The sequence below is a fragment of the Cherax quadricarinatus genome, unplaced genomic scaffold, assembly GCF_038502225.1.
Source record: "Cherax quadricarinatus isolate ZL_2023a unplaced genomic scaffold, ASM3850222v1 Contig522, whole genome shotgun sequence".
In the NCBI taxonomy this organism is placed as follows: Eukaryota; Metazoa; Arthropoda; class Malacostraca; order Decapoda; family Parastacidae; genus Cherax; species Cherax quadricarinatus.
Window position 1 is genome coordinate 54,108 of NW_027195548.1, and position 16,650 is coordinate 70,757.

Consider the following 16,650-nt stretch of genomic DNA (forward strand, 5'->3'; position numbering starts at 1 on the left):
TGATGATACAACCTGCCCACCCAGCCACCAGCTGATGATACAACCTGCCCACCCAGCCACCAGCTGATACAACCTGCCCACCCAGCCACCAGCTGATGATACAACCTGCCCACCCAGCCACCAGCTGATACAACCTGTCCACCCAGCCACCAGCTGATGATACAACCTGTCCACCCAGCCACCAGCTGATGATACAACCTGCCCACCCAGCCACCAGCTGATGATACAACCTGTCCACCCAGCCACCAGCTGATCCACCCAGCCACCAGCTGATGATACAACCTGCCCACCCAGCCACCCAGCCACCAGCTGATGATACAACCTGTCCACCCAGCCACCAGCTGATGATACAACCTGCCCACCCAGCCACCAGCTGATGATACAACCTGTCCACCCAGCCACCAGCTGATGATACAACCTGTCCACCCAGCCACCAGCTGATGATACAACCTGCCCACCCAGCCACCAGCTGATGATACAACCTGTCCACCCAGCCACCAGCTGATGATACAACCTGTCCACCCAGCCACCAGCTGATGATACAACCTGACCACCCAGCCCCCCGCTGATGATACAACCTGTCCACCCAGCCACCAGCTGATGATACAACCTGTCCACCCAGCCACCAGCTGATGATACAAACTGCCCACCCAGCCACCAACCTGATACAACCCCACCCAGCCACCAGCTGATGATACAACCTGTCCACCCAGCCACCAGCTGATGATACAACCTGTCCACCCAGCCACCAGCTGATGATACAACCTGCCCACCCAGCCACCAGCTGATGATACAACCTGCCCACAACCAGCTGATGATACAACCTGTCCACCCAGCCACCAGCTGATGATACAACCTGCCCACCCAGCCACCAGCTGATGATACAACCTGTCCACCCAGCCACCAGCTGATGATACAACCTGTCCACCCAGCCACCAGCTGATGATACAACCTGTCCAACCAGCCACCAGCTGATGATACAACCTGTCCACCCAGCCACCAGCTGATGATACAACCTGTCCACCCAGCCACCAGCTGATGATACAACCTGCCCACCCAGCCACCAGCTGATGATACAACCTGTCCACCCAGCCACCAGCTGATGATACAACCTGTCCACCCAGCCACCAGCTGATGATACAACCTGCCCACCCAGCCACCAGCTGATGATACAACCTGTCCACCCAGCCACCAGCTGATGATACAACCTGCCCACCCAGCCACCAGCTGATGATACAACCTGTCCACCCAGCCACCAGCTGATGATACAACCTGTCCACCCAGCCACCAGCTGATGATACAACCTGCCCACCCAGCCACCAGCTGATGATACAACCTGTCCACCCAGCCACCAGCTGATGATACAACCTGCCCACCCAGCCACCAGCTGATGATACAACCTGCCCACCCAGCCACCAGCTGATGATACAACCTGTCCACCCAGCCACCAGCTGATGATACAACCTGTCCACCCAGCCACCAGCTGATGATACAACCTGTCCACCCAGCCACCAGCTGATGATACAACCTGCCCACCCAGCCACCAGCTGATGATACAACCTGCCCACCCAGCCACCAGCTGATGATACAACCTGTCCACCCAGCCACCAGCTGATGATACAACCTGCCCACCCAGCCACCAGCTGATGATACAACCTGCCCACCCAGCTACCAGCTGATGATACAACCTGTCCACCCAGCCACCAGCTGATGATACAACCTGTCCACCCAGCCACCAGCTGATGATACAACCTGTCCACCCAGCCACCAGCTGATGATACAACCTGTCCACCCAGCCACCAGCTGATGATACAACCTGTCCACCCAGCCACCAGCTGATGATACAACCTGTCCACCCAGCCACCAGCTGATGATACAACCTGTCCACCCAGCCACCAGCTGATGATACAACCTGTCCACCCAGCCACCAGCTGATGATACAACCTGTCCACCCAGCCACCAGCTGATGATACAACCTGTCCACCCAGCCACCAGCTGATGATACAACCTGTCCACCCAGCCACCAGCTGATGATACAACCTGCCCACCCAGCCACCAGCTGATGATACAACCTGCCCACCCAGCCACCAGCTGATGATACAACCTGCCCACCCAGCCACCAGCTGATGATACAACCTGCCCACCCAGCCACCAGCTGATGATACAACCTGCCCACCCAGCCACCAGCTGATGATACAACCTGTCCACCCAGCCACCAGCTGATGATACAACCTGCCCACCCAGCCACCAGCTGATGATACAACCTGTCCACCCAGCCACCAGCTGATGATACAACCTGTCCACCCAGCCACCAGCTGATGATACAACCTGTCAACCCAGCCACCAGCTGATGATACAATGTCCACCCAACCAGCTGATGATACAACCTGTCCACCCAGCCACCAGCTGATGATACAACCTGCCCACCCAGCCACCAGCTGATACAACCTGTCCACCCAGCCACCAGCTGATGATACAACCTGTCCACCCAGCCACCAGCTGATGATACAACCTGTCCACCCAGCCACCAGCTGATGATACAACCTGTCCACCCAGCCACCAGCTGATGATACAACCTGCCCACCCAGCTACCAGCTGATGATACAACCTGCCCACCCAGCCACCAGCTGATGATACAACCTGCCCACCCAGCCACCAGCTGATGATACAACCTGCCCACCCAGCCACCAGCTGATGATACAACCTGTCCACCCAGCCACCAGCTGATGATACAACCTGTCCACCCAGCCACCAGCTGATGATACAACCTGCCCACCCAGCCACCAGCTGATGATACAACCTGCCCACCCAGCCACCAGCTGATGATACAACCTGTCCACCCAGCCACCAGCTGATGATACAACCTGTCCACCCAGCCACCAGCTGATGATACAACCTGCCCACCCAGCCACCAGCTGATGATACAACCTGTCCACCCAGCCACCAGCTGATGATACAACCTGCCCACCCAGCCACCAGCTGATGATACAACCTGCCCACCCAGCCACCAGCTGATGATACAACCTGTCCACCCAGCCACCAGCTGATGATACAACCTGTCCACCCAGCCACCAGCTGATGATACAACCTGCCCACCCAGCCACCAGCTGATACAACCTGCCCACCCAGCCACCAGCTGATGATACAACCTGCCCACCCAGCCACCAGCTGATGATACAACCTGCCCACCCAGCCACCAGCTGATGATACAACCTGTCCACCCAGCCACCAGCTGATGATACAACCTGTCCACCCAGCCACCAGCTGATGATACAATGCCCACCCAACCTGATACAACCTCCACCCAGCCACCAGCTGTTGATACACCTGTCCACCCAGCCACCAGCTGATGATACAACCTGTCCACCCAGCCACCAGCTGATGATACAACCTGCCCACCCAGCCACCAGCTGATGATACAACCTGTCCACCCAGCCACCAGCTGATGATACAACCTGTCCACCCAGCCACCAGCTGATGATACAACCTGTCCACCCAGCCACCAGCTGATGATACAACCTGTCCACCCAGCCACCAGCTGATGATACAACCTGTCCACCCAGCCACCAGCTGATGATACAACCTGTCCACCCAGCCACCAGCTGATGATACAACCTGTCCACCCAGCCACCAGCTGATGATACAACCTGTCCACCCAGCCACCAGCTGATGATACAACCTGTCCACCCAGCCACCAGCTGATGATACAACCTGTCCACCCAGCCACCAGCTGATGATACAACCTGTCCACCCAGCCACCAGCTGATGATACAACCTGCCCACCCAGCCACCAGCTGATGATACAACCTGTCCACCCAGCCACCAGCTGATGATACAACCTGTCCACCCAGCCACCAGCTGATGATACAACCTGTCCACCCAGCCACCAGCTGATGATACAACCTGTCCACCCAGCCACCAGCTGATGATACAACCTGCCCACCCAGCCACCAGCTGATGATACAACCTGTCCACCCAGCCACCAGCTGATGATACAACCTGTCCACCCAGCCACCAGCTGATGATACAACCTGCCCACCCAGCCACCAGCTGATGATACAACCTGTCCACCCAGCCACCAGCTGATGATACAACCTGTCCACCCAGCCACCAGCTGATGATACAACCTGTCCACCCAGCCACCAGCTGATGATACAACCTGTCCACCCAGCCACCAGCTGATGATACAACCTGTCCACCCAGCCACCAGCTGATGATACAACCTGTCCACCCAGCCACCAGCTGATGATACAACCTGCCCACCCAGCCACCAGCTGATGATACAACCTGCCCACCCAGCCACCAGCTGATGATACAACCTGTCCACCCAGCCACCAGCTGATGATACAACCTGCCCACCCAGCCACCAGCTGATGATACAACCTGTCCACCCAGCCACCAGCTGATGATACAACCTGTCCACCCAGCCACCAGCTGATGATACAACCTGCCCACCCAGCCACCAGCTGATGATACAACCTGTCCACCCAGCCACCAGCTGATGATACAACCTGCCCACCCAGCCACCAGCTGATGATACAACCTGTCCACCCAGCCACCAGCTGATGATACAACCTGTCCACCCAGCCACCAGCTGATGATACAACCTGATGACAACAACCCCACCCAGCCACCAGCTGATGATACAACCTGATGATACAACCTCCACCCAGCCACCAGCTGATGATACAACCTGTCCACCCAGCCACCAGCTGATGATACAACCTGTCCACCCAGCCACCAGCTGATACAACAACCTGTCCACCCAGCCACCAGCTGATGATACAACCTGTCCACCCAGCCACCAGCTGATGATACAACCTGCCCACCCAGCCACCAGCTGATGATACAACCTGTCCACCCAGCCACCAGCTGATGATACAACCTGTCCACCCAGCCACCAGCTGATACAACAACCTGCCCACCCAGCCACCAGCTGATGATACAACCTGTCCACCCAGCCACCAGCTGATGATACAACCTGTCCACCCAGCCACCAGCTGATGATACAACCTGCCCACCCAGCCACCAGCTGATGATACAACCTGTCCACCCAGCCACCAGCTGATGATACAACCTGATGATACAACCTCCACCCAGCCACCAGCTGATGATACAACCTGTCCACCCAGCCACCAGCTGATGATACAACCTGTCCACCCAGCCACCAGCTGATGATACAACCTGCCCACCCAGCCACCAGCTGATGATACAACCTGTCCACCCAGCCACCAGCTGATGATACAACCTGTCCACCCAGCCACCAGCTGATGATACAACCTGTCCACCCAGCCACCAGCTGATGATTCAACCTGCCCACCCAGCCACCAGCTGATAGCTGATGAAACAACCTGCCCACCCAGCCACCAGCTGATGATACAACCTGTCCACCCAGCCACCAGCTGATGATACAACCTGTCCACCCAGCCACCAGCTGATGATACAACCTGCCCACCCAGCCACCAGCTGATGATACAACCTGTCCACCCAGCCACCAGCTGATGATACAACCTGCCCACCCAGCCACCAGCTGATGATACAACCTGTCCACCCAGCCACCAGCTGATGATACAACCTGTCCACCCAGCCACCAGCTGATGATGACAACCTGCCCACCCAGCCACCAGCTGATGATACATCCTTTCCACCCAGCCACCAGCTGATGATACAACCTGTCCACCCAGCCACCAGATGATGATACAACCTGTCCACCCAGCCACCAGCTGATGATACAACCTGTCCACCCAGCCACCAGCTGATGATACAACCTGTCCACCCAGCCACCAGCTGATGATACAACCTGTCCACCCAGCCACCAGCTGATGATACAACCTGTCCACCCAGCCACCAGCTGATGATACAACCTGTCCACCCAGCCACCAGCTGATGATACAACCTGTCCACCCAGCCACCAGCTGATGATACAACCTGTCCACCCAGCCACCAGCTGATGATACAACCTGTCCACCCAGCCACCAGCTGATACAACAACCTGTCCACCCAGCCACCAGCTGATGATACAACCTGTCCACCCAGCCACCAGCTGATGATACAACCTGTCCACCCAGCCACCAGCTGATGATACAACCTGCCCACCCAGCCACCAGCTGATGATACAACCTGTCCACCCAGCCACCAGCTGATGATACAACCTGTCCACCCAGCCACCAGCTGATGATACAACCTGTCCACCCAGCCACCAGCTGATGATACAACCTGCCCACCCAGCCACCAGCTGATGATACAACCTGTCCACCCAGCCACCAGCTGATGATACAACCTGTCCACCCAGCCACCAGCTGATGATACAACCTGTCCACCCAGCCACCAGCTGATGATACAACCTGATACAACCTCCACCCAGCCACCAGCTGATGATACAACCTGTCCACCCAGCCACCAGCTGATGATACAACCTGTCCACCCAGCCACCAGCTGATCCACCCAGCCACCAGCTGATGAACAACCTGTCCACCCAGCCACCAGCTGATGATACAACCTGTCCACCCAGCCACCAGCTGATGATACAACCTGTCCACAACCTGATACAACCTCCACCCAGCCACCAGCTGATGATACAACCTGTCCACCCAGCCACCAGCTGATGATACAACCTGTCCACCCAGCCACCAGCTGATGATACAACCTGTCCACCCAGCCACCAGCTGATGATACAACCTGTCCACCCAGCCACCAGCTGATGATACAACCTGTCCACCCAGCCACCAGCTGATGATACAACCTGCACACCCAGCCCCCAGCTGATGATACAACCTGTGCCCACCCAGCCACCAGCTGATGATTCAACCTGCCCACCCAGCCACCAGCTGATGATACAACCTGTCCACCCAGCCACCAGCTGATGATACAACCTGTCCACCCAGCCACCAGCTGATGATACAACCTGTCCACCCAGCCACCAGCTGATGATACAACCTGCCCACCCAGCCACCAGCTGATGATACAACCTGTCCACCCAGCCACCAGCTGATATACAACCTGTCCACCCAGCCAACAGCTGATGATACAACCTGGCCACCCAGCCACCAGCTGATGATACAACCTGTCCACCCAGCCACCAGCTGATGATACAACCTGCCCACCCAGCCACCAGCTGATGATACAACCTGTCCACCCAGCCACCAGCTGATGATACAACCTGTCCACCCAGCCACCAGCTGATGATACAACCTGTCCACCCAGCCACCAGCTGATGATACAACCTGTCCACCCAGCCACCAGCTGATGATACAACCTGCCCACCCAGCCACCAGCTGATGACAACCTGTCCACAACCTGTCCACCCAGCCACCAGCTGATATACAACCTGGCCACCCAGCCACCAGCTGATGATACAACCTGCCCACCCAGCCACCAGCTGATGATACAACCTGCCCACCCAGCCACCAGCTGATGATACAACCTGTCCACCCAGCCACCAGCTGATGATACAACCTGTCCACCCAGCCACCAGCTGATGATACAACCTGTCCACCCAGCCACCAGCTGATGATACAACCTGTCCACCCAGCCACCAGCTGATGATACAACCTGCCCACCCAGCCACCCAGCCACCAGCTGATTATACACCTGTCCACCCAGCCACCAGCTGATGATACAACCTGTCCACCCAGCCACCAGCTGATGATACAACCTGTCCACCCAGCCACCAGCTGATGATACAACCTGTCCACCCAGCCACCAGCTGATGATACAACCTGTCCACCCAGCCACCAGCTGATGATACAACCTGTCCACCCAGCCACCAGCGGATGATACTCCCGGTCCACACAGCCACCAGCTGATGATACAACCTGTCCACCCAGCCACCAGCTGATGATACAACCTGTCCACCCAGCCACCAGCTGATGATACAACCTGTCCACCCAGCCACCAGCTGATGATACAACCTGTCCACCCAGCCACCAGCTGATGATACAACCTGCCCACCCAGCCACCAGCTGATGATACAACCTGTCCACCCAGCCACCAGCTGATGATACAACCTGTCCACCCAGCCACCAGCTGATGATACAACCTGTCCACCCAGCCACCAGCTGATGATACAACCTGTCCACCCAGCCACCAGCTGATGATACAACCTGTCCACCCAGCCACCAGCTGATGATACAACCTGTCCACCCAGCCACCAGCTGATGATACAACAGCTGATACAACCCCACCCAGCCACCAGCTGATGATACAACCTGTCCACCCAGCCACCAGCTGATGATACAACCTGTCCACCCAGCCACCAGCTGATGATACAACCTGCCCACCCAGCCACCAGCTGATGATACAACCTCCACCCAGCCACCAGCTGAGATACAACCTCCACCCAGCCACCAGCTGATACAACCTGTCCACCCAGCCAGAAGCTGATGATACAACCTGCCCACCCAGCCACCAGCTGATGATACAACCTGCCCACCCAGCCACCAGCTGATGATACAACCTGCCCACCCAACCACCAGCTGATGATACAACCTGCCCACCCAGCCACCAGCTGATGATACAACCTGTCCACCCAGCCACCAGCTGATGATACAACCTGTCCACCCAGCCACCAGCTGATGATACAACCTGTCCACCCAGCCACCAGCTGATGATACAACCTGTCCACCCAGCCACCAGCTGATGATACAACCTGCAAACCCAGCCACCAGCTGATGCTGCCCACCCAGCCACCAGCTGATGATACAACCTGTCCACCCAGCCACCAGCTGATGATACAACCTGTCCACCCAGCCACCAGCTGATGATACAACCTGTCCACCCAGCCACCAGCTGATGATACAACCTGCCCACCCAGCCACCAGCTGATGATACAACCTGTCCACCCAGCCACCAGCTGATGATACAACCTGTCCACCCAGCCACCAGCTGATGATACAACCTGTCCACCCAGCCACCAGCTGATGATACAACCTGCCCACCCAGCCACCAGCTGATGATACAACCTGTCCACCCAGCCACCAGCTGATGATACAACCTGCCCACCCAGCCACCAGCTGATGATACAACCTGTCCACCCAGCCACCAGCTGATGATACAACCTGCCCACCCAGCCACCAGCTGATGATTCAACCTGCCCACCCAGCCACCAGCTGATGATACAACCTGTCCACCCAGCCACCAGCTGATGATACAACCTGTCCACCCAGCCACCAGCTGATGATACAACCTGTCCACCCAGCCACCAGCTGATGATACAACCTGTCCACCCAGCCACCAGCTGATGATACAACCTGTCCACCCAGTTACCAGCTGATGATTCAACCTGTCCACCCAGCCACCAGCTGATGATACAACCTGCCCACCCAGCCACCAGCTGATGATACAACCTGCCCACCCAGCCACCAGCTGATGATACAACCTGTCCACCCAGCCACCAGCTGATGATACAACCTGTCCACCCAGCCACCAGCTGATGATACAACCTGTCCACCCAGCCACCAGCTGATGATACAACCTGCCCACCCAGCCACCAGCTGATGATACAACCTGATACAACCTCCACCCAGCCACCAGCTGATGATACAACCTGTCCACCCAGCCACCAGCTGATGATACAACCTGTCCACCCAGCCACCAGCTGATGATACAACCTGTCCACCCAGCCACCAGCTGATGATACAACCTGTCCACCCAGCCACCAGCTGATGATACAACCTGCCCACCCAGCCACCAGCTGATGATACAACCTGTCCACCCAGCCACCAGCTGATGATACAACCTGTCCACCCAGCCACCAGCTGATGATACAACCTGTCCACCCAGCCACCAGCTGATGATACAACCTGTCCACCCAGCCACCAGCTGATGATACAACCTGCCCACCCAGCCACCAGCTGATGATACAACCTGTCCACCCAGCCACCAGCTGATGATACAACCTGTCCACCCAGCCACCAGCTGATGATACAACCTGTCCACCCAGCCACCAGCTGATGATACAACCTGTCCACCCAGCCACCAGCTGATGATACAACCTGTCCACCCAGCCACCAGCTGATGATACAACCTGTCCACCCAGCCACCAGCTGATGATACAACCTGTCCACCCAGCCACCAGCTGATGATACAACCTGTCCACCCAGCCACCAGCTGATGATACAACCTGTCCACCCAGCCACCAGCTGATGATACAACCTGTCCACCCAGCCACCAGCTGATGATACAACCTGTCCACCCAGCCACCAGCTGATGATACAACCTGTCCACCCAGCCACCAGCTGATGATACAACCTGACCACCCAGCCACCAGCTGATGATACAACCTGTCCACCCAGCCACCAGCTGATGATACAACCTGTACCCAGCCACAGCTGATGATACAACCTGCCCACCCAGCCACCAGCTGATGATACAACCTGCCCACCCAGCCACCCAGCCACCAGCTGATGATACAACCTGTCCACCCAGCCACCAGCTGATGATACAACCTGTCCACCCAGCCACCAGCTGATGATACAACCTGTCCACCCAGCCACCAGCTGATGATACAACCTGTCCACCCAGCCACCAGCTGATGATACAACCTGCCCACCCAGCCACCAGCTGATGATACAACCTGTCCACCCAGCCACCAGCTGATGATACAACCTGCCCACCCAGCCACCAGCTGATGATACAACCTGTCCACCCAGCCACCAGCTGATGATACAACCTGCCACCCAGCCACCAGCTGATGATACACCTGTCCACCCAGCCACCAGCTGATGATACAACCTGTCCACCCAGCCACCAGCTGATGATACAACCTGTCCACCCAGCCACCAGCTGATGATACAACCTGTCCACCCAGCCACCAGCTGATGATACAACCTGTCCACCCAGCCACCAGCTGATGATACAACCTGCCCACCCAGCCACCAGCTGATGATACAACCTGTCCACCCAGCCACCAGCTGATGATACAACCTGCCCACCCAGCCACCAGCTGATGATACAACCTGTCCACCCAGCCACCAGCTGATGATACAACCTGTCCACCCAGCCACCAGCTGATGATACAACCTGTCCACCCAGTTACCAGCTGATGATACAACCTGCCCACCCAGCCACCAGCTGATGATACAACCTGTCCACCCAGCCACCAGCTGATGATACAACCTGTCCACACAGCCACCAGCCAGCCACCAGCTGATGATACAACCTGTCCACCCAGCCACCAGCTGATGATACAACCTGCCCACCCAGCCACCAGCTGATGATACAACCTGTCCACCCAGCCACCAGCTGATGATACAACCTGTCCACCCAGCCACCAGCTGATGATACAACCTGTCCACCCAGCCACCAGCTGATGATACAACCTGTCCACCCAGCCACCAGCTGATGATACAACCTGTCCACCCAGCCACCAGCTGATGATACAACCTGATACAACCTGCCCCCCCAGCCACCAGCTGATGATACAACCTGTCCACCCAGCCACCAGCTGATGATACAACCTGTCAACCCAGCCACCAGCTGACCTGTCCACCCAACAACCTGTCCACCCAGCCACCAGCTGATACAACCTGAGCCACCAGCTGATGATACAACCTGTCCACCCACCCAGCCACCAGCTGATGATACAACCTGTCCACCCAACCACCAGCTGATGATACAACCTGCCCACCCAGCCACCAGCTGATGATACAACCTGCCCACCCAGCCACCAGCTGATGATACAACCTGTCCACCCAGCCACCAGCTGATGATACAACCTGTCCACCCAGCCACCAGCTGATGATACAACCTGTCCACCCAGCCACCAGCTGATGATACAACCTGTCCACCCAGCCACCAGCTGATGATACAACCTGCCCACCCAGCCACCAGCTGATGATACAACCTGCCCACCCAGCCACCAGCTGATGATACAACCTGCCCACCCAGCCACCAGCTGATGATACAACCTGTCCACCCAGCCACCAGCTGATGATACAACCTGCCCACCCAGCCACCAGCTGATGATACAACCTGCCCACCCAGCCACCAGCTGATGATACAACCTGCCCACCCAGCCACCAGCTGATGATACAACCTGCCCACCCAGCCACCAGCTGATGATACAACCTGCCCACCCAGCCACCAGCTGATACAACCCCACCCAGCCACCAGCTGATGATACAACCTGTCCACCCAGCCACCCAAGCCACCAGCTGATGATACAACCTGTCCACCCAGCCACCAGCTGATGATACAACCTGCCCACCCAGCCACCAGCTGATGATACAACCTGCCCACCCAGCCACCAGCTGATGATACAACCTGTCCACCCAGCCACCAGCTGATGATACAACCTGTCCACCCAGCCACCAGCTGATGATACAACCTGGCCACCCAGCCACCAGATGATGATACAACCTGATGATACATCCTGCCCACCCAGCCACCAGCTGATGATACAACCTGCCCACCCAGCCACCAGCTGATGATACAACCTGCCCACCCAGCCACCAGCTGATGATACAACCTGTCCACCCAGCCACCAGCTGATGATACAACCTGCCCACCCAGCCACCAGCTGATGATACAACCTGCCCACCCAGCCACCAGCTGATGATACAACCTGCCCACCCAGCCACCAGCTGATGATACAACCTGTCCACCCAGCCACCAGCTGATGATACAACCTGCCCACCCAGCCACCAGCTGATGATACAACCTGCCCACCCAGCCACCAGCTGATGATACAACCTGTCCACCCAGCCACCAGCTGATGATACAACCTGCCCACCCAGCCACCAGCTGATGATACAACCTGCCCACCCAGCCACCAGCTGATGATACAACCTGCCCACCCAGCCACCAGCTGATGATACAACCTGCCCACCCAGCCACCAGCTGATGATACAACCTGTCCACCCAGCCACCAGCTGATGATACAACCTGCCCACCCAGCCACCAGCTGATGATACAACCTGTCCACCCAGCCACCAGCTGATGATACAACCTGCCCACCCAGCCACCAGCTGATGATACAACCTGCCCACCCAGCCACCAGCTGATGATACAACCTGCCCACCCAGCCACCAGCTGATGATACAACCTGCCCACCCAGCCACCAGCTGATGATACAACCTGACCACCCAGCCACCAGCTGATGTCCACCCAGCCACCAGCTGATGATACAACCTGCCCACCCAGCCACCAGCTGATGATACACCTGCCCACCCAGCCACCAGCTGATGATGACAACCTGCCCACCCAGCCACCAGCTGATGATACACCTGTCCACCCCACCAGCTGATGCCCACTCAGCCACCAGCTGATACAACAACCTGTCCACCCAGCCACCAGCTGATGATACAACCTGCCCACCCAGCCACCAGCTGATGATACAACCTGCCCACCCAGCCACCAGCTGATGATACAACCTGCCCACCCAGCCACCAGCTGATGATACAACCTGCCCACCCAGCCACCAGCTGATGATACAACCTGCCCACCCAGCCACCAGCTGATGATACAACCTGCCCACCCAGCCACCAGCTGATGATACAACCTGCCCACCCAGCCACCAGCTGATGCCCACCCAGCCACCAGCTGATGATACAACCTGCCCACCCAGCCACCAGCTGATGATACAACCTGCCCACCCAGCCACCAGCTGATGATACAACCTGTCCACCCAGCCACCAGCTGATGATACAACCTGCCCACCCAGCCACCAGCTGATGATACAACCTGTCCACCCAGCTACCAGCTGATGATACAACCTGCCCACCCAGCCACCAGCTGATTATACAACCTGTCCACCCAGCCACCAGCTGATGATACAGCCTGCCCACCCAGCCACCAGCTGATGATACAACCTGTCCACCCAGCCACCAGCTGATGATACAACCTGCCCACCCAGCCACCAGCTGATGATACAGCCTGCCCACCCAGCCACCAGCTGATGATACAACCTGCCCACCCAGCCACCAGCTGATGATACAACCTGCCCACCCAGCCACCAGCTGATACAACAACCTGCCCACCCAGCCACCAGCTGATGATACAACCTGCCCACCCAGCCACCAGCTGATGATACAACCTGTCCACCCAGCCACCAGCTGATGATACAACCTGCCCACCCAGCCACCAGCTGATGATACAACCTGCCCACCCAGCCACCAGCTGATGATACAACCTGTCCACCCAGTTACCAGCTGATGATACAACCTGTCCACCCAGTTACCAGCTGATGATACAACCTGCCCACCCAGCTACCAGCTGATGATACAACCTGTCCACCCAGCCACCAGCTGATGATACAGCCTGCCCACCCAGCCACCAGCTGATACAACAACCTGTCCACCCAGCCACCAGCTGATGATACAACCTGCCCACCCAGCCACCAGCTGATGATACAGCCTGCCCACCCAGCCACCAGCTGATGATACAACCTGCCCACCCAGCCACCAGCTGATGATACAACCTGCCCACCCTGCCACCAGCTGATACAACAACCTGCCCACCCAGCCACCAGCTGATGATACAGCCTGCCCACCCAGCCACCAGCTGATGATACAACCTGTCCACCCAGCCACCAGCTGATGATACAACCTGCCCACACAGCCACCAGCTGATGATACAACCTGCCCACCCAGCCACCAGCTGATGATACAACCTGCCCACCCAGCCACCAGCTGATGATACAACCTGCCCACCCAGCCACCAGCTGATGATACAACCTGCCCACCCAGCCACCAGCTGATGATACAACCTGCCCACCCAGCCACCAGCTGATGATACAACCTGCCCACCCAGCCACCAGCTGATACAACAACCTGTCCACCCAGCCACCAGCTGATGATACAGCCTGCCCACCCAGCCACCAGCTGATGATACAACCTGTCCACCCAGCCACCAGCTGATGATACAACCTGCCCACACAGCCACCAGCTGATGATACAACCTGCCCACCCAGCCACCAGCTGATGATACAACCTGCCCACCCAGCCACCAGCTGATGATACAACCTGCCCACCCAGCCACCAGCTGATGATACAACCTGCCCACCCAGCCACCAGCTGATGATACAACCTGCCCACCCAGCCACCAGCTGATACAACAACCTGCCCACCCAGCCACCAGCTGATGATTCAGCCTGCCCACCCAGCTACCAGCTGATGATTCAACCTGGCCTCCCAGCCACCAGCTGATGATACAACCTGCCCACCCAGCTACCAGCTGATGATTCAACCTGGCCTCCCAGCTACCAGCTGATGATTCAGCCTGCCCACCCAGCTACCAGCTGATGATACAACCTGTCCACCCAGCTACCAGCTGATGATACAACCTGCCCACCCAGCTACCAGCTGATGATTCAGCCTGCCCACCCAGCTACCCTCGAACGCAGGACACTCACCTTCAGGTATGTCCTCCAGTTGGATGTTTGAATCAAATCAACATTGTCTGAGAAGAATAATGTCTGGAAGTTCTGATTATATACATGTAGATCGATATGTCACTTTTATAATATATTGCGAATATTCGTAAGAGATACTTATATATCATCCAGTCCAGCTGGAGAGAGAGAGAGAGAGAGAGAGAGAGAGAGAGAGAGAGAGAGAGAGAGAGAGAGAGAGAGAGAGAGAGAGAGAGAGGAAAATGTTGGTAGATAACATTTATCCTGTCAAGGAAGTGTTGACTGAAATCTGTTATGGTTTTCACCTCCCCTTCCCCCCCTCCCCCCGGTCAGGATTGTTGATGTCTTGTTTCGGTCTCATGAACACGTAAGATTACACGTTAATCTTACAAGCTTTTATGTACATTCAGTACGCATTAATTTTCTATGTGCCTGGTAATAATTTTAATCCTGTAATATTCCTAACAAAATAAGGAGGCCTAGTCAGAAGCACTACCTGATAACAGGTGGAGGAGGGGCGAATCTGCTTAAATTCCTTTGATCAAGAGCCCCTCGACAGCATCAAGGACATTCACTGAGGGGAAGGTAAGGGAAGGGGACACAAGACTCACCTCTCAGTTTAACCTCAGCATATCCAAAGTCTCGAGTAACTCTGTTACTGTCTTGTACCGTCACAAACACCGTCACATCATTCTCAGGCACGAATGCATAATCTTGCATGTTTTCGAATGTCACGTTCATGGGTTCCACCGTTATCTTATCTACGTCAACTGCATCATTGTACTCATGCACGGAGGTACCGTCACTCTCAGGAACACTGAATGCCAGAAAAAAAGAGCTGTTCTCTGCTGCAGCTGTGTCACACTTCACGTTAAGCAGCGTCGATACGGACGCTCCAGAAGGATTGTCTTTAGTGATCGGGAACGTCATATAATTAATTGTTATAGCCCCCGGCATATCTGAAAGAAAAAAACGAAAAAATACACTTTATCGACTTATTCTCAAACAACTATCACAGTTCACCACTGTATTATGTACTGGTTACAGGCAAAGTAAAACTATGTAAATTCGTTATACACACTCCGTGGTCGCCGCTGTAACACCCCATCATCCCTTATCGCTGACAGCCTCACTCTCTGACTGATTCCTTCTGACTTTTTGGCAGCAACAGATTTATTACGCAAACTTTAATCAGAGGCGTCTCTAGGGTTGGTGTCACCCGGGGCGGAATCTGTGTCACCCCCATGAAATCCAAGGACGGGGGGATGGAGTAGTCAACTACAGTTACATCACTTCTGCAT

General features: G+C 56.2%; 1 protein-coding gene across 3 annotated transcripts in view; it reads right to left on the reverse strand.

Annotated features, from left to right (window-relative positions):
- LOC128695008 (uncharacterized) overlaps positions 1-16,650 on the reverse strand; it is a gene marked incomplete at its 5' end in the record, with an annotated part of 136,036 nt that overhangs the window by 25,617 nt on the left and 93,769 nt on the right. For all 3 annotated transcript variants that reach the window (XM_070080490.1, XM_070080491.1, XM_070080489.1), the window contains 1 exon segment: positions 15,961-16,308. In XM_070080490.1, the coding sequence (XP_069936591.1) occupies positions 15,961-16,308 (348 nt within the window).